The 19378-nt window shown below is 44.4% G+C and overlaps 1 protein-coding gene across 7 annotated transcripts in view; it reads right to left on the reverse strand.

The window, feature by feature from the left end:
- Nucleotides 1-5388: 5388 nt before the first annotated feature.
- MYB (MYB proto-oncogene, transcription factor) overlaps nucleotides 5389-19378 on the reverse strand; it is a 30205-nt gene continuing 16215 nt past the window's right edge. For 6 of the 7 annotated variants that reach the window (XM_061569268.1, XM_061569267.1, XM_061569264.1 and 3 more), the window contains 9 exons: nucleotides 18444-18551; nucleotides 18008-18289; nucleotides 16604-16927; nucleotides 15774-15922; nucleotides 13133-13241; nucleotides 12442-12552; nucleotides 11439-11567; nucleotides 10236-10361; nucleotides 5389-7897 (listed from right to left, as the gene is read on the reverse strand). In XM_061569268.1, coding sequence (XP_061425252.1) covers nucleotides 7775-7897; nucleotides 10236-10361; nucleotides 11439-11567; nucleotides 12442-12552; nucleotides 13133-13241; nucleotides 15774-15922; nucleotides 16604-16927; nucleotides 18008-18289; nucleotides 18444-18551 — 1461 coding nt within the window. In that variant the 3' untranslated portion in view covers nucleotides 5389-7774. The other variant, XM_061569266.1, reaches the window with a different exon arrangement.

Here is a 19378-nt window from a genome sequence, read left to right on the forward strand (position 1 = left end):
CAAAATCGCGTGACGTCATTTATGGACGGCCCCTAAAGTATGAGATTGAGTCTGAATAATGATAACCAGCAAACTTGCGCAAAATTAACGCCGTACAGTTAATGTGCCGTGTGTGTGAACTCTTTTATAGCCGACATCGGGTCTGTATCTTTTATACACTTTTGTATTTGAATTCACAGTATGCCTCAAAATGTTATTTATATATAAAAAAAACAATAATGTGAGCGATACTTTTAAAAGATATAACAGCACTTTGCTTATTGTTACACCGTGGGAACTAATTTATGCTTTGGATTGTTGATTTAAATTTTTTCTAAAATCAGTATTAATAATTTTTGCAGTGAAGCTGATTCCAAAGCCATTTTATATTTTATTTTATTGTATTATGCTCAGTAACTTGTGTCAATTATGTTATTATTAATAACCCACTTGTTGTTGCTGAGATCCATGATTAAACCTGGATCTCGAGTGTCATGAGTTGATTAGCTCAAAGCCTGATCACTTAAAAAAAGAAACCTAAAACATAACATTTTAGTTTTTTTAGTTTTACTAAAATCCAGCGCTTAGACTTAAACACATGCATATACGTATAGGTTTGACCACCATGCGATGGCCGTTTTTCTCTGTATCCAGGATTTTGTGGGAAGGCACGTCCACAAGTGTGCCTTAAAAAGAGTAGTTGAAATGGGTCACAGTCGTAGTTCTGAAAGCATCTCCTGTGGGCTGATCTTGAGCACATGGTGTGGCAAGGGGGCATGCCCTGCTCTGCGAATGGACACATCGGCTGATGATAAGATGCCGACAGGCATCTTAGTCTCCACGTGTTGACATGAGATGCAACTCCTCACTCTTCAGACGTGGTATCGAGACTCCACTGCGTTAGACCTTGTTTGTGTCGACTATTAAACTATGATTATACAGTGCCAAATAGTGTCGTTGAAAACATCAGGGTTATTCAGGGGTTGGGATTTTGTCAAATCCGTTTTCTGAACAAACCTCTAATTTCTTTACAGCTTGGAATTTTATTTCAGTGGTCAACTGTTCAAATTGTATTGAAACCCAACTACTGTAGTGTTTAATGTCTTTAATGAAATGCAAATAGAAGCATTTGGTCTGTAGTGGTGGTAAGAGCAGTCCTGTGCTGGGCAGTAAACCATAAACTTTTTTTTATTTTATCGGGTAAGGCCGACTTAGTTATATTGTTCTTTTTCAGAAACCACCTAGCCATAAACGATAGCTCAACGATGTGGCTCGTGCGAAAATTTATATCAGCCAAATACTCTAAAACGCGTGTTTCGAAATGTGAAAGGGAAAACTGGAGGACCTGGAGAAAAATCCACGCGACCTCGGGGAGAGAGACACGCAAACTCCAAATGTAGAGGCGTCAGGGTCGGGATCAAACCCACGACCTCCTGATTACCCGGCGAGGTAGTTGTCTCGCTGTGACACTGCATGGTGTGCTGGGTTCCCCGGTCCCCTTACTATTTTGTGCCCTGTAAAACCCCTTTGTATAGGAAACATGGCAATATCCATCCCACGTAATGTCGAGGACACTCAGAGTTATTTCAGAAATGCGGTGTTAAAATGCAATAAGTGGCGTTGGTATTGCACCGACAAAACTGTCAATGGTAAATACCAGCCAGAAAACTAAAGCAGTAAATGTAATATTTGTATCACAGATCAAGGCTATTGTAGCAATGTGACTCTATCCTTTGACTTAAACCTGAATAAACACATCTAAAGTACACGTGCATGTAGAGCTCCATCTAATTGTGTTATGGTCTCCATTTGTTTCCTGTCGACAAACGGTATTTGTATTGTGTTTATATACCGAGTAAGCATCGGGCAAGGATTATACTGGTCAACACACTTTTTCTGGAATAAGGTATTCCAACGGTTTTAAGGTAATTCTGGGGTGCTGATTCCAAATCTGGCATCAGTTTTTGTCTATCACATCAGGTTTTTGAGCTATCAAATATTGCATTTTCAATAAAAACTGCAGAAGAAAAATATTTAATGTGGATATCTACATAAAATGATATTATGAACACACTATCCTAAAAATACAGCACCATATTTTAACACTAAAGTAGTCACTGACTCGCAACTACTTGCAATCATAAGTGACAGAGTTAATTTCGGGTAAAATCAATGAAAATGGGGTATGCCGATAGCATAAAAATGAGATGTGATAGAGCAAATCTGAGATCAGCACCATGGAATTAGTCTAAAACAGCTGCAAAAGTCCAGGCCAGAAAATGTTTTTTATTGTTGTTGACCAGTGTTATTTCAGCCTGTTTAATAACGACACTCGTTCCTGCTTCACGGTGGGCGAGGTGGTGAGTAGAGTCCTACTGCGCTTTAACCAAGTCCCCGTGGGACCGAGTACTTAGCAGACCTGCGTTAAGTGTTCCACGCGGACCACTTCGTTGAGATCCTTGGGTCTCCTCGCTGATGAAACATTCATGCGATCACGCGACTGGTTGCCTTACAAAGACCACAATAAAAAACCCATAAGGACAGCCAAACGCGTGCTCCTATTGTCGTGCGGAGAAACAGGTGGCCTCGGGGCGAATTTTTTTTTCTCCACCCCCTTGTGTCCCACCACCCCCTCCAAACCAAATTTTAATTCGATTCGGCTTTGGCAGGTGCCAGTCTGTGGATCTGACAAGACACCCACAGACGGGGTGAGAAAGCCAGAGAGATAAATAATACAGCATCGATTCGCGCACAAACGAAGCCACCACTCACCCCGCCGCCACCCGTAACACCCCGAGCCTGCTGCTGCTGCTGTAGCCTCTCCGCCCATCGCGCCGTCCCCAGATTGGGTTCATCAGCGGGCTGATGGGACCTCCCCCTGGCCCGGGGAAAAGACAATGCGCCGGCCGAGACAGATGGCAAACAGGACCCGTGGCAGATGCCTGCCATCTCGCGCCGAGGTGGATGCCTCATTACTCCGCAGCTCCTCCTGCTCCCCGCCTTTTCTGCTTTCCTTTCAGCTCTTGGGTGTACAACCGCTTTGCAATGAAACTCATTATATTCGGCACATGTTTTTTTTTAGAAGTGGTTCCTCAATGAGGGCGGGGGGGGGGGGGTGTTACACAGCTCCCCGAGTAATTAATCTTAAACCCTTGAATTTAAAAAAGCTTTTTTTTTGACAATCAACATACTCGGAACCATTACCGAGTGTAGTTCCTTCCACGGACCTTAATCCACATCAGACATCAGGGATGAGAAGAATAAAATGGTAACGCATCTTGAATGAACACAAAAGAAGCGATTGTTTTTAAAACACACTTTATTAAGACAACTGAGCCACATCCACCACTTTGTTTTCACTTGTAAAATGTAGGTTAGCATTGTTTTGCAAATGACGCTGAAAATGGTTGACTTAAAACAGATGTTTATCAGACTTTAAAAATTTCCTTCCAATCTGAAACTAGAAAATATGCATTTAGAGTCTGACATACTCTCGAAAAAAATTGTGGCACAAACAGCAGCGTCCTTGGCAGTGTGTTTTGTGAACAAAACATGGTCCCTTCAAAGCACATTCACTTATCAATTACAAAATTAACAAAATCCTATTTGGCAGTGCGTTACATTCAGGAAAAAAGCACGCTGGCAGTTTGAACACACAAAACAACTACTGGCAATCAAACCAACAATATTAACTTGCAAAACAAATTAAGTGTTTTTTTTTAAGGAACCAAACTTGTATTCCTTCTCAGCTGCTGCTTAAAGTAACTATGGTAGAGAGTGCAGTACCCAATGACATACGGAGAAACTGTTTCTAAGCACGTGAGAATCTGTGAAGGAAACGTGACATCGGTCGGGGGTTGACAAACGACGGTAATAATTCTTTTAAAATAAAAAGTTTACATCTCCGTCCTTGCTGGACCTACCGGCGGCTAATACACCACCAGTTCTGTTGTTAAAAGACAGACATGACTTCATCATGGCAGTTTCCCGGTACATTTAGCAAGTTACAAAAAAAACACAAGGAAATCCAAATGGCAGATATCAATAGTTATGGCTGACGAGTCTGCGTAAAGACAGTCTTATATCGGTCAATTAAATTTCCTTTTATTTTTATTCGCTAAGTTACGAGCTCTACGGATAGTGTTGTGTTTGAAAAAGAACAGCATTGAAGTTCAGCATTTATGAAAATTATGAGGATCACTGTCGCACGCGTTTGGCAATGGAGACTGCCTCAACAGCCGAACATATTTAGGGTCAGTGGTTGACCGTACACTCGGAATCTGTAGTAGCTTTCACTTTTAATTCACAACACTTAGTGCTATCATGCTGTAGCGTCTACATTTGTACAGCGAAACAGAGAAAAAAAGGTGCAAACGTAACGCTTAAAAAAAACACCACGCACAATATACAAAACTATCAACAATCAAAATGTCACGACACACATCTAAAATAACTAATCACACCCCCTACCGTATAGTTCATCACCAGTAAGGGTGCAACACACTCCAAACTTTACCAACTACATTCTATCGTCGTACAGTGCACGCAGTGCCGTGCAGTTTCCCTTCATTTTGCCTTTCGGGTGTGCTCGCCATTCCCAGCGGCTGTGTTCGTCTCCAGGTTTGGCAATTTGCCTCCCCCCCAGGTCAGTGCTCAATGCCCACTCCGGCTTGTCATAACGTGTCTCCCTCCCTGCCCGCACCCCCCCAACCCCCACGTTTAAAGCCCACAGTGACAGCACCTCAAGTCAACGCGAGTCGTTTGCGCCACAAAGGCTTTTGTTTACAGAGCCGTGATAGCATTGGGCGCACGCTTTCGAGGCGGGTTACGCGACTGAATGCTAAAAAAACGATCCATTAACTGCTTCTTGGGACGCGTTCAGGTGTCACCGTCGAGGGGAGGTTACGGGAGGAGGGGGGGAAGATTCTAAAGCATGGGGTCCAAATGCAGCACACGCGCGCGTAAACTATGAAGTGCAGGTTTTTTTACGCATCTGTTGACGAGCAGCCGCTTGTACATTCGCAATAGCAAATGTAGAGGAGCTGCTCGGGTGAGTTTACGCACGGGAACGTTTCAATCACTGCCCCCCCCCCCAATCCTTGCTCGAGTCCCAAGCCAAAGCGTTGACGGTGCAACACGACGACCAAGTGCTTGCGCACAGCTGAATTAGAAAGCCTCGCATTTCACGAGTGCATGTTTATCTTCTTGGTTATTTCGGTAAAGTCACGTAGAAGGGAAATAATAAAAATAATACGTAATAAAATAATTCTCACGACGTTTCGGCCACAACGCAAGCAGCCGTCCTCAGGTGAAGAACAGGTCTGTCGGGAAGACAGCGTCTGAATGAATACCCCAGACGCTGTCTTCCCGACAGACCTGTTCTTCACCTGAGGACGGCTGCTTGCGTTGTGGCCGAAACGTCGTGAGAATTATTTAACGTTTTATTTTTATTATTTTATTATTTACCTTCTACGTGACTTTACCGAAAGAACCAAGAAGATGAATCCCTGCAGTCACGAAAGCTTTAAATCGAAAGAGTGCATGTTTCTTTATGCTATTAACAAAAAAACAATTGTCTGCAGCACTATTTTTTTTACTTTGGTTCAAGACTCTTGACAACACGTTCTCGCCACTGGATGGGGACAAACATTTACGACAACGACAAAGAAATACCTTGCCTTTGTGTTAACTTAAGGAGTGTAAAACATTACTCATTAACAAAAACAAAAATGAATGACCTTTAAAAGGAACATACATTGAATAATTACATTGTACACAAGGAACCTGTATAATACAATAACTACATTAAATACCACACTGGTCTGGACACTCTTCAGCAAATTACTTATTTTTTACTCTTTCCTAAAAGCAGCACATCAGTATTTTGTACAAAATTAGTTCCTCAATTACTGGCTTTTAGCCAAATAACATTTAAATTGATATGAAAAGTTAATTTACCATACCTTTACAAGCAACATCTGTATACTGTCAAAATTGGAATGAGTACCATCACATTCTGTATAAATGGATACAAAAAGATAACCCTGCCAAGTGTTGAACACTTATAAAAACTCCAAAGTTTGAATTGATTTCAAGTCAAATACACGAGAAACGCAGGCATTTCTCAATGAAGAAAATCGTTTCTTCAAAATAGTCAGTCTGTTGTAGCAAACATCAGTCGTGTTTTTTTAATATACAAGACCGTCTGCTATGCAGCCTACCCAGCTTGTAATGGAATGCAATGACTGCAGTGCTGACATCCACTTTGTGAATTAAACCTCTCAACCATCTGCATCATAAGCAGAGATGAATCCAGGTGATTTTTACAGGAGCAGAAAAAAACCAACACCAGACGGGCATTGCTGCCCAACTTGTGAGTGGGGGGGGGGGGGAGACTTAAGGGTGACGATTATGTCTCGTAAACCGATACAAATCAACAGCAAGACTCCCCTCTGGCCAAAATGTGGAAATGTCCACTATTGCCCCAAACACTGTGTCGTAAGAATTCCCGCTCCAATGGATACAACACTGCACCGATTTCATTATTAGGCATAAAATACTGCTACTAATTGCTGGAATAAGTGCAAGTTAACAATATTAATAATTACATTTAAAACAATGGGTAGATGGACGCCACTCATGGGAGCCCTAGCCCAGACCACCTATTACATCTCCCATTGTGCGCTCGCCTCTCTGGAGCTACAAACCGCCCCAGGGGATGTGACCATGTCCTCATCACGGTGAACGTTTTGCAGCACTGGAACTACATTCAAGGTGGCCCAATAGCAGAAGCAATGGACAACACAAATATACACACGCACACATCAAATGTATGCGCTCTCACTGCCTATAAAAAAATATTTTTGTTGTTGTAACAGGTGTCCGTTATACAGACTTTCATTGAATTGAGCAGTTTGTAATTACGCCTGTGATTACTTCAAAAATTAATGTTTAATGTCTTGGGAAGCCACTGGCGATCAACTTTCACCAGCAGCGCAACTTGGAAATACAGGGGTGGGCTAAATTCGCCCAAACAAATATGCCTTCTGCATGTTGACAATAAATAACACAATTTTCTAAAGTAAATGCCACTAGATTTTAAGGCGGTCTTTGTAAAAAATATTGATATGTAACAAACCTCGGCGATTTTGTGAGTGTTATGGTTGAGTATATTTAGAGTTAAATCTGTACCCTAAAATTTCCTAGACTTCAGTTCAATGAACGCTCCCTTAAATTGTCAAAAAAGTAGTAAAAAGTACATTTAACTAAGTGTAATATATTAATAGATACTGTATATTAAATATGCTTACTTCTGCATAAAGTTATGCTTGCCTCATTAACCCAGAATGTGTCAAAATGCCCCCAAGCAGTCTATATTTTTTTTTAAGCCAGCCTGGTAAAAAAGTATTTCTTGGCTTTCCTGACCGTACCGACAAGTGCATAAACAAAAAAAAGAGCTTACAAAAACCACATCCACCGACTCTTGCATCCAACAATGTATAAAACTTGCTTTCAAGCTAGAACCTTACATCACTCGCATAAGCGCCCAATGACCACCAATCACACAGCGACCCATGTTCGGGTCGTCAGCAGAGGGCGGCCTTTTTTAAATCAATTTCACCATGGGGTGAAGAAAAGGGAAAACAAGCGAACGATTTGCTTGGAAATCGAACGGGACAATCGAGTCGCGCCCTTCGGGCTTGCAAGCGACCGAGGCTCCGCGGGTCTAACTGGCAGGCCAAGCGGCGTCTGTGCGAGTGGCTTCGGTGGTGGGATGGGGGGAGTGCTCACGAGGCTACAGGTAAAGGCTGCGAGGAACCAGGCTGCTCATGTACTTGCGGGCTTGCTCCGTCACTGCCGCATGCTCCTCCGCCGTCTTGCCCAACGGCGTCATCTCCCAAGACGCCGCGGAAACCGGCTTCACGAGGGGGCGAGGGGGGCGCGTGGGTCGACAGGAGGGTGGCAGGTGGAGGGGGAAAAGGGGGGAGGCGGAGAGGGAGAGAGCGGCACCGAAGAAGGATGGGATGTGAGTTGGGGAGATGACGGTAGAAGCAGATAAAATGGCCAGGAGTGACAAGAGTGGAAGTCGTGCAAGGGGCAGAGGAATGACCGAGTGGGAGCAGACAGGATTTTGGTCAAATACGTAGGATTTGGGTAGAATGTTAAAGTCGGGTGAAACAGGGGAGCGGAAAAAAAAACACAAGGAATTGTTAATCATGAGCACACCGAGAACCAACACCAAGAGTGAAGAACACATTTTTTTTTTAAAAGGCAGCAAAAGTAGTGCAAAGCAGAACAAAGTAAATAAAACTCTCAAATTACCCGGAAAGTGTCCGCTTCTGAAAATAAGCAATTCAAAAGGTTGTATGCAAGAGGAAACCATTCCTTTCCACACCCCAGTACAAATCAATTAAATATTTTCATTTTACAGAGGTGAGGGTACGATGCATACACACCGCAGGCAGATCGGTGCAGGGGTTTTAGTAACTTTTTTTTTTACAGATTCTGTTAGCAAGAGGCAAACATGAGCACAAAGGACAAAAAAAAAAAATGGGAGAGGGATTTAAAATTAAGCGGAAGCCGTGCCCTCATGGCACAACATTTTTTTTTTAGGCCCCTGAATGCCCTCGGTCTGAGTTGAGGTGTCATGTCCTTACAGGAATGCTTGCAACCACACGAGTGTCAATGAGTGTACATTCATGTCTACGCCAGCATGAGAATGTGGCAGGCAGGCAGCGGATACGCATGGAAGCACCTGGAAAAGCCCTGCTTTCTCAGTCTCACGCTTAAAGCAAATACAGGTGACGCAACGGGCACCAGTTCGACCGTGTCTGACGGACGCGATTCTCTTTTGTGTGGCTAAACGCGTTGTCCCGTGTTCACCGTCCGCGCTTGCCTTTGTGCGAGAGTGTGTGTGAATGCACGGGGGCAAGAATGAGCAGAGGCGAATCTGCCCTGGTGGTCTAAGCTCTGTTCTGTTAAGAGCTTGAGCGATTGGGGCGAGGTGTTTCACTGAGATATGACCTCGGCAGGCAGGGTCCACGCATGATCCGACATGCAGAGCGTAGGAAAGTGCTGAGGGAGTTAAGAGCACAACGTTACTTCCCAAAACAAATACAATTAAAACAAAGTCAATGTATGCTTGCCTTTAAGACTCCGTTAGCAATTACAATGTAAATTTAGAATGCGTAAACGCGATCGGCGATTGTTATGAATAATTAAAATGTTCCAGATTTTACAAAAAAGCAGGAAAAGTTTAGCAGACACTTGTGCAAATGTTTAGCTTTGTTATCACAAAGTGGCAGGCAGCGTAAATTGTGATGTAAGCGTAAGCGATTAAATCCACTCTGCTCGGGACTCGGGTATCACATGCGAGTTTTGGGGAAATTGTGCGGTTAATTCCATGGACTTCAATTTGCAACGGCATTCTGCCTCCAGTTTAAAGTAACCACAGACGAGAGACAATCTTTTCGTGTGCCACTCGTCTTACCTGGACGCTGACAGCGTTGGCCCTTCATAGACATGCACCAAAAGCTTAGCCAACGTCCATGGGAAAGCATAAGTCAATGTGGAAAGGCTACTTTAGTTTTAGGTGGAGGCACAGATATATAAAGGAGATTTATTTTGTTACTTATACCCTCCATGACAACACTAATAATTTATTTTGCATTGTGTTACATAGTCTTATATAGTTTTGCATCAAGTATGTGTGGTTAATGCAGACTTGACGCCTTGTTTTTTGAACATCTAAACACCTCCTGTTTTTTTGCGTAGAAAGGGTAAAACCTATTCTTATTTTTCGTCAAACTAGGACTCATCTAACTTAGATGGTATGTGCCTCCAAGCACCTGGCAGTACACCATCATTGGTTCAAGCAAACCTGATGCTGCTGATGAGACACTGCATGTCAAAACCAGTCCAGTTTTCTTGTGTTGAACCAATGAACCCACACCCACAAGGCTGTGCAGCGAATGGGATGTAAAAAAACAAAACTTATTTTTTACATGGAGGGACAAGATAGGTGAAGGAGGCATAGTTACCTGCTTATTTAATGTGCTAGAGGCTCGCTGATTAACCACAGCACACCAAGAGTGCGCAACTGCACAGGTGTCTTCAAATAATGTGAACGTTCTAAAAGAAGAGCAAGCCAAGGACACGCGATGCCCTTGGCTTACGTTGGTACCGCTCCAGAGCTCGCGTGGACGCTAAGGGCCGCGAGCGTGCAGGGCAAGCGGGCGGGGAGGAACTGAGCTCACCGAGGGTGTGTGTCCCTCCGTTCGCGTTCGTAGCACCACTGGAATTTGCCGCCACCTCTGCACTGAGCCCGCGCTTCGGTCTTCCCTTCTCTCTGCCTCCACCCCCGAGACCAACAGCCCCTTTGTCTATATGTACACACACATGAACACACACACGCGCAGAGCAGAGGCGGTCAACAAAGTTTTACAAACGGGTTATCGTAAGTAGCACTGATTTACACACATTGCATTCGTCTTACCACGCAGCGATCCCTACTAATACAACACGTAGTATTACTTGATTAGATCGTATCAGTCTCATTCGATATATTGTTTGCATGGCTTTTTTTACAAAGACGTTGTTAGCGAGCACCTATCAAGGTCGGAACGGCACAAGAGGGTTGGGTGTCCAGCACCACGCCCAGCCGCCTGCGTCTCCCTAGTGGCGAGGTTACACATCGCACCAGGTACACTCTTTTGAGGCCGAGTCAACTTAGGGGAGGCTCAAGACATCCCCTAAGTTTTCCTTGGTAAAGCTGTGTTTGTGACGTGACCTCGCAGATTCGGGTCTGGTGAGTGAACATTTAATGCATGACCAGGTTTTGCAAATGTGGTCAACTAATCAATGCATTACCTAGTTCAAGTTCTTTGCCAGGTAAGCAATAAAAAGTAATAAATACGTAAAATGTATTTTACACCACTCCCAAAGGTTTCCCATGCACCAGAGTCAGGTGACCTCAACTGGGTCACCTGGCAGGCTGTACTCGTTTTATGACCACAGTAAACATTGTTGTTTGCACTTCATTTAAGACTAACTACACTATCTTACATGGACAGCAGGACAACTCTTTCGTGCATATTTATAAATACAAGTGCACTTCATCATCCTTTACCCTTTGATTGATTAGACTTGGTTATCCAATGGAAATAAGTACAACTGTGTAATGTCCTGCATTGCAGGGTTACAGCGAAGGTGGAGGTAACAAGCTAGTCATCACTCCTGAACAAGCAAAACCCATGTTTAACACTTTGCATTTCCAGAAATTGTAAATCTTCCATCAAGCATTATTGCACAAATATAAACGGAAATTAAGTTTACGTTTAATTCAGTTCTGTCTCAGCCCCTGCGGGCAAAAGGGATTTGCACGATTCCTCCACGCCCACCGCCGTAGAAAGACCGGGATGGTGGCAGTGTCGGGGGACTTTGCAAAGCTGCTTGCTCACCAGCACGCCTGACAGCGCCCCTCCTTCGGCGTCGGGCAGCAGGGAGAGGGTCTGCGACGGCTCTGGGCTGCACCGCTCCCACACGTCCAGAGAGAGGGAGCGGCGTGCCGACTGGGATGGAGAATCCGCCTGTAGCGTGCAGCAGCGGCAGTGCAGGGGAACATGCGCACGCCAACAAGTGTTTAGCGTCACGCTGCTACCGTCATGATGCACGGTCGCAGTTCGATTCGAGAACCAGTTACATGTCTACCATCTAATTTCCGCTCTTCGTACTTGCCTCATTCGTTTGATCTGTAGTATTTCACGCGAATTGTTGACACCATCTCTTACGTTTCTTCCCTCTCGCTCTTTTGTATCGTCCATCTCATTATTTCTACCTTTTTTTTCCCCGTCTCATTTATCCAGTCTCAGTTGTTCTGGTATATTCGTTCCTTTAGCTTAAATTAAAATATTGGCATTCATAATGCATCTAATTAATAATTTCTCACACATGCAATTCATCGCACGTTTCACGAGCTTCAGAATACATGTTAATTAATTATTGTGTGGCCGATTCAGCAACGCACGGGCAATTAACACATTATTTACTGCCACAAAAGGCACCACTTTTAGCTTCCAGTGATTACAAAGAGTAAAATAACATTTCTAGTCAATGAAGAATACCGTAACAGATAACTCAGCCAATCTACATTATACGGCAGTGTTGTCATCATGCTATAATACAACTCGGTTTACGAAGCCAATAAAAGACATTGGAGTTGTGAGAACACTAGCCCTTTCATGGCGAGGTGTCATATACAGATGTGCTCTTTGTTTATGACTCAGGCACAGACACTTTTTTTCTTCTGACAAGCAAAAACCCTGTTGCAGAAATATAATCTTCAACCTTACAAGGCGCATTACTTTTGCCTGCACCACCACCACAGAGCGCCGTTCCATCGCACATAACGTCCAACCGAGTGTGGCGCACGGTGCCTATCGCTGGCGGCGACGGAGGCACTACCTCGCGCTTGATGTGGACGGGCAGAAAGTGTCCCTCCGAGTCCGACCCGTGCTCAAGTTCTATTTTGACCACATCGGTCAAGTCTTCGGACAGCTGACTCGTGGTCTGTGGCTGGAATAGAACCCAGAGGAAGGCACCTGTTACAAACTAAACATTTTTTTGACGGGAAACTTCAATCGCGTCCAGTTCAAACAACCGTTATATGCTCGCCCAAGAAAGCCTGAGTCTCATGCATACTTTAAGGATGGGCCATGGACATGAGATGCACAGGAAATTTATTTGTTAAGAAAAAAGGAGTGTTCAAAAACATTAAAAACGATTGGTCAGCAACGTTTTTTTGCAACGCAGGCACCTTATTTTACCCTGTACGTTGGTGTCTCATACATGTCACAACTCCCTGTCTGTATGATCCGGCAACCCCACTTCCAGGTCACTGGATTGATTACAGGTGTGTACAACCACACCTGGTCTTGATGGGGGACTATAAAAACGACCTTTAAAACAACCTCGTTCATTTTCAGGCAATGGTTCCTTGGTAACGTTTAGGTCCAAGGAGCACAATTCACAATGCACCACAGCTGTGGGACCCTTATCTGTGGCAATAAAACCAAGAGCAAGGCTGCAACGTGACCCGGGTTATGACTTCACAAGGTGCTTTTATCCTGTTCCGTGCCTCCTCCTCCTCGCGTACCAGTATTTTGAGAGGCCCGTACTTCCGCTCCTGAGCTGCGAGTGCATTCTTAAACGGTGTCGGGGTTCTGGGAATCGCCTCCACCACCCACTTCCTCGGTGTCCGGAATCTAAAAAGGTGAAACAGAAAAATAACTCTCGATTACCGTGAAAGTCCGCTTGATTTAAAAGCTTTGAGTTGAAACATGTCACGCAAAAATAAATAAATTCTGAGTGCTCTGTGCTAAATTACATATTTCAGTCTTAAAGCGAAATTTTCAAATATTTTTCTCCCAATTTCTATTTCTTAAAAATATTAATTACGTGCAGAGGATTCTCCATGTAAGCCAGAGCGACAAACACTGCTACCCAAAACCCTAATTGAAGGCATGTCAGGCGCACACAAGGCTCGGGCTATTTGTACGGCTGAACGCCACTCGAGGCCTGCTTTAGGCTGCCCATCAACCAGCCTGTGTAACCCTTGGCCAGCAGCCCCATCCACAAACCACACCTTTACTTTCTCCATTTCCTCCTGTTCGATGACCAAAGGTCCTTTGATCAGTGTCTCAATTGCACGGAGCAGAGAGGATTACTCGAGTGGTGCTGGACGGAGAGCAAACACCGCCTTTCCCTGAGCAAACACCAGCACCTCGCTAGCCTTTCCACACAGGTGGCCAAGACAATTGACAGGGCCCACACACATTACCCCCCCCCCTCACTCTCCACGGCTGATGCCTATAATAAAAAACGCTTTTGGGCAATTGCAAATAATATAAAAAATAAATATATTTTTGGACAAAAAATGTTTGCTTTGCTGGGTTGTTTTTTTTCTCTCTCTCTCATTTTATATTCTTTTCTCCTTTGCTCACTGTACACAACTCTTGGAGAAGGAGGAGGTGGCGGGACGGGCAGAGGGGGATGTTTAAAACTGCAAATTGTGTACGTTTAGTGGCCGGGGGAAAATTATAAAGCAGCGGCGGTGAAGCTTGTCGTGTTTTCACTTTCAGCCGAAGATTAATGATCGCAGCGGTGAGGGAAGGAGATGGGGGAAATATTGACTAGGGTCACGACCTGCCCACCTGTGGCGACTGCCACACCTCTGCGTATCCCGTACGTGAGAAAAACATGCGCTCATGCAAGCGAGGAGAGTACACACACGCCCTGAAAGGTCCACGGTCTTAGCGGGTTATAAAAAGGTTCATCAACTATTTGCCCTAGCATTTCTTGTCAATGTAAAGCACCTGTATCAACTCACGTTTGCAGAGCAAACATGTTTAAATGTTACCCTAAAAGGACAGCTATTATTTCACCTTCAATTCTCAATAAAATGATAGTGCATTGCACTGATGATCTTTTGCTTGATCTGAGAAAGCCTATGGACTAAGTTTTTGTTTTCCTGAGCAAAAAAACCTTACCGTAATTATAATCATCAGTAATAATAAAATAAAAGAATATGAACAATGCACACTCTTTACTGGCATTTACTGGAATTGTGTGAATGTGATATATTCATATATACCTACTTGCAACTCAAAGTAATAGTTTGATTATCCTGCGTGCCTTCAGTAATTATAATCATCAGTAATAATAAAATAAAAGAATATGAACAATGCACATTCTCTTTACTGGCATTTACTGGAATTGTGAATGTGATATATTCATATATACCTACTTGCAACTCAAAGTAATAGTTTGATTATCCTGCGTGCCTTCAGTGACTTTACATCATCGTTACAATGTTTGCACGAGGCAAACCAACCTCACGAGCTATGCAGGCACATTTTATTATTTATTTACAAACCTTTTGTACAAGCGCAATGTGTATCTCCATCCATTATAGCATAATAGCACTGCACTGCCTCCACAAGCACAATGATCTGGGCGATGATGCAACTGTTAAGCACTGACTAAATAAATGCACGACTCAATGAACTAAACAATCGCTCGCGTGCTGTGCATGTCAACACACGTGCCTGTACACAATCAGAATATTTGTTTATACTGGAGGAATCCGATGAGCTATAAAGGTATTTTTTTTACAGATGGCTGCCAACTTTAAAAAGTAAGCTCTCATTTACTTTAACATTTTATGGAAATGTTTTTTGTGGTTCAGTGCTTTAAGTTGTGAAGTTTTGTTTTTCTACCCTCTTTATAAATATTTCACTTGGATAAACCATTGCAAGGGGTGTTCAGGGGTGTCAATTGACACATGCATAGCAAGCATCACTTATAAAGCTATGCATTCATACAATGAAAACTGCACCAAGTCAAACACATAAATAAACACGTAAGTAGTGAAATGGTTCACAACACCCGTTCATGTAGAATACATAGTTGCTGAATACATAACTGCTGCAACAATTGTATGGTGCTGACTGAACTTAAGGGTTGAACGTTGCCGTTATTACTACTACACGGTAGCACGTTTCTCCAACTCACTTTCACCTTTGCTGTGATGCGGATCAGACGACGACTAAAAAAAAAAAAAAAAAAAAAAAATCGGGGGCCCCAGAGCGTTTGGCCACAAAAAAAACACCGAGAGAGAAAGGCGCGCCGCGAAACACGGCGAGGGTATCTGTCCCGCCTCGAGTTCACGGCGGAGGTGAGGACAAGCGAGCTTGGGCTTGGCTCGCTGTGTGCGGCCGCGTGCGCAGCCCCATTACCCGTTGTTCTCCTTCTGCACGCGCGACGCGTGGTCCCGCGCCGTCGTCGGGGTGGTCGCCGCCGCCTTGAGTTCGCACACGGGCGTTGAGGTCAGCGTCGGGGAGTCCGTCAACAAGGGCAAATCCAGCGGCATCAACGTGTTCAGAAACTGAAGGTGGGGGGGGGAGGGAGCAGAAGAATGCGAGACAAGGGGATGACTAACAGTAATTGCCTGCACCGCTTATCCTTCTATCTGACTATGCGCGTCCGGCGGTAAAATGGGTTGGGTGCAATTTGAGGGTCAAGTGTGATTTGTAAAGCATTTGTTGGGGTGGAATGTAAGGTGGGTAGCTAGATTTTTTGCTATTTGTTTGTTGTGTAAATGCAAGTCAGATTTTTTTCGAGAAGTCGTGCGAGTGTTACAGGAACGGCATTTCTATTGCCACTACAATATAAAATGTGCTTTTTATACAATTCAAGGCCCTTTCTAAAAGGTAAGAATATGCCATGCATGTAGCATATGCATATCCAAACAAGTGCAGAATACTCACACATTAGACATACGAACACACACATACAAATAAATAAAATGAAGCACAAGAAAGTTTGGCTAGAAAAAGAATAATGGAAATGGAATGTTTCAAGGTTGTATATAAAACCCAACAGTAAAAAAGACGATACTGCTGCAACTCTTTCACAGTGTCCACTTCAATATTCTGGATTCCCCAAACCCACACCTCCTGTCCAACAAGATAATGCAAATTTAGTTCAATGTAAAAAAAAAACCTAAATATTTTTGGGAATCACATTCTCAAAGGTGAAACCCCGGCCGGACAAGGTCGAACCTTACCTGTGACGGAGAAAAGGGCATGGACTTTGTCGGCGTCCCCTTTGGCGTGAACTCGGAGGAGCACAAGTCTTCGAGGAGACCGTTCTTCAGGCGCTTGCGGGCGCGTCGCAGGAGGCCTGGTGGCGCCACGGCGGGCGTGCCGTCCGTTTTGACGCCGTCCGCGCCACCGGGTCCCTCATCTCCGGCGAAGCTGCACGCCGAGTCGCAGGCCTCCACCTTGACCACCATCAACCTGGCGGCGGCGGCGGCGTCGCCGTCAGCGTGGCCACGGTCCAGCCCCTCCAGGAACTCCAGCGTGTGGAGGTCGCCGAGGCAGGACGGCTCCTGGACGCGTGGGGGCAACGTGTGAGCCACGGTGGCGAGATGTTAACTACCTCGCCTGGTATGCAGGAGGTCGTGGCTTCGATCTTGACCCTGACGCCGCCTGCTGCTGTATATTTGGAGTTTGCGTGTCTCTCTCTCTCTCATCATCATCACGGTGGCGAAGAGATGTTAACTACCTCGCCTGGTATGCAGGAGGTCGTGGGTTTGATCCCGATCCCGACGCCTGTATAGTTAGAGCTTGCATGTTCTCTCCCAGTGGTTTTGTAGATTTTTCTCCAGGTCCACCAGTTTTTCCCTTCATATTTAGAAATGCGCTTTGACTATTTGGCTGCTATACATTTCCACATGAGGAGCCATTTCGTTCAGCTATAATTTGTGGCCAGGTAGCTTCTGAAAAAGAGCTATATAGCTCAGTGGGCTTTACCTGGTAAAATAAAAAGTTTTATAGTTTGTAGTTTAGTTTAGCCACTCGACTACCACCACCCAACCCTGGACCCAGTGCCAGTGAGAGGTTATCTCGGTCAGTCAACCAATTTTAGAGCTTTGTGTTTTGTTAGGTAGAGAATGAGTCACACCCCTTCCAACTCCCCAGCAATGTGATTTACTGTTACAATTTGGGGGTAGCGATTGCATTAAAAAATCGATTCTTATTAATCTTGTTCATGTATGCCGTTTGTAGTGTGTTGCTTTTTGTTGTCTTGTTTGCTTAAATGATTGATTCAGACACGCAGGAATTAAAGAATTGTTAATTGGCTAATCGATGAATCGCTTACACACCTTATAATTATACAAGAGTAAAGTTAACACAATATTTTCACGTGGAAGGTGACATCTGGGTATGGAGGAGAAAACCCACGCAAAGGAGGGAGATACCATTCAGAAAATCCATGCAGCATTATCAACTAACCGATGGCTTAACAGACCACCTCAATTTTGCAGGCTGGTGTCTATCTCACACACACGTCGTTTTTACTATCTATCAACAGTTATGCACCGTCACCACCCCCCAGACCTATTTTCTTTATGTATGACGCTACTGGCCAGTAAGCATTCTAGGAGAAGGAAAATAACGTCACTTACTGTGTCCATGCCGTGATAGGCTGGCGGCACGTGCACATTATAACCCGTCTCCGAGCTGCCAAAGTTGTTTTGTCCATCCAGGCAGAGGTAGCTTGGGGGTGTGAGTGCGCCTTCAGGCTGGGGAGGGCTCGTGTTGGTAGCGAGAGAGCAAGCGGGCCCCTGGGAATGCGCGAAGGCCGCTAACGGCTCCTCGGGGCCACCCAGCGGGCCTGCCAGGCTGCCGTCTGACAAGATGACGTGGTCAGACAGGAGGGCAGAGCCCCAGCCCCCACCATACTCCATCTGCAGACACAATCGCTCGGTCACTGCTGGGTGCGGCAAGACCACAAGCGTGGCTCGAGAATGTCTAGAATGCAACCGAGGGTTTTTTGAACTGGGTGGTGAAGAAATTGAAGAAACGGAAAATAACATGGATTTCATTCACGGAGATGCTGACCGTGAAGTTCTGTTTTCCGCGAACTTCGTTTTCGGTGGACATCAGTAGCATGGTGAGCTCCTTTATGCGCTGCTCTCTGTCTGGGTCCTCTTCCTCCCCATAGCAATTCTGTGCAGGTACAAAACACAGGACATTATGAGACATCTCCTTTACCAGTGGCAAAATATAGTAATAGGTTTTTACCCTTTCAACTGGTACAAAAACTGACACCTTTATACAAGGCATCATGTTTGCAATAACCACAACACAAGCAGTCAAAATGCAAACAAAAAGAAGAAAAGCTGTCTCGGGTGTGGGCCAATCAACTTCAAGGACAGTGCATATCATTATCATCATCAGTTGTTTCTTTTTGTTTGCATTTTGACTGCTTGTGTTGTGGTTATTGCAAACATGATGCCTTGTATAAAGGTGTCAGTTTTTGTACCAGTTGAAAGGGTAAAAACCTATTACAACACAGGACATTTTTATGCAAAGGGAAAATGGTTCGAAAAACAATGCAAAACACGCATTAATAGAATTGGCAAAGGTGATGTTTACCTCAGAAACTGAATGGCATTAGTCTTGTGTTCTTACTGGACATGGCTAGATTTCTTAAATTTTCTTGAAAAATATAAATCCCTAAAACCTCTTAAAACATGTAACTAGGTTTTTGTCCAATGATGTTGAGCTTTCCATTGGTGACCACCAACATGTTCCACTCTCCACTTGCGTGTTCCATCGCCACCAGAAATATTTAAAAAACAAAAACTCAAGCCTCCCGGGTGGAACTGTGATTCCACATAGACTTTTATCCCCTAGCCAGGCTCTTGGATGGAGTTCCAGCGGCCGCGGCCACTGCGGTTATGGCACGCAAGCGGGACTGCCCGCTCTTACTATTAAACTGTCTTTTTTATTTTACAATTTAAAGCCCACTGAGCTATGTAGCTGTTTCAGAA

This window comes from Lethenteron reissneri, chromosome 43 (assembly GCF_015708825.2).
Source record: "Lethenteron reissneri isolate LAM-NWPU_2019-01 chromosome 43, ASM1570882v1, whole genome shotgun sequence".
Classification (NCBI taxonomy): Eukaryota; Metazoa; Chordata; class Hyperoartia; order Petromyzontiformes; family Petromyzontidae; genus Lethenteron; species Lethenteron reissneri.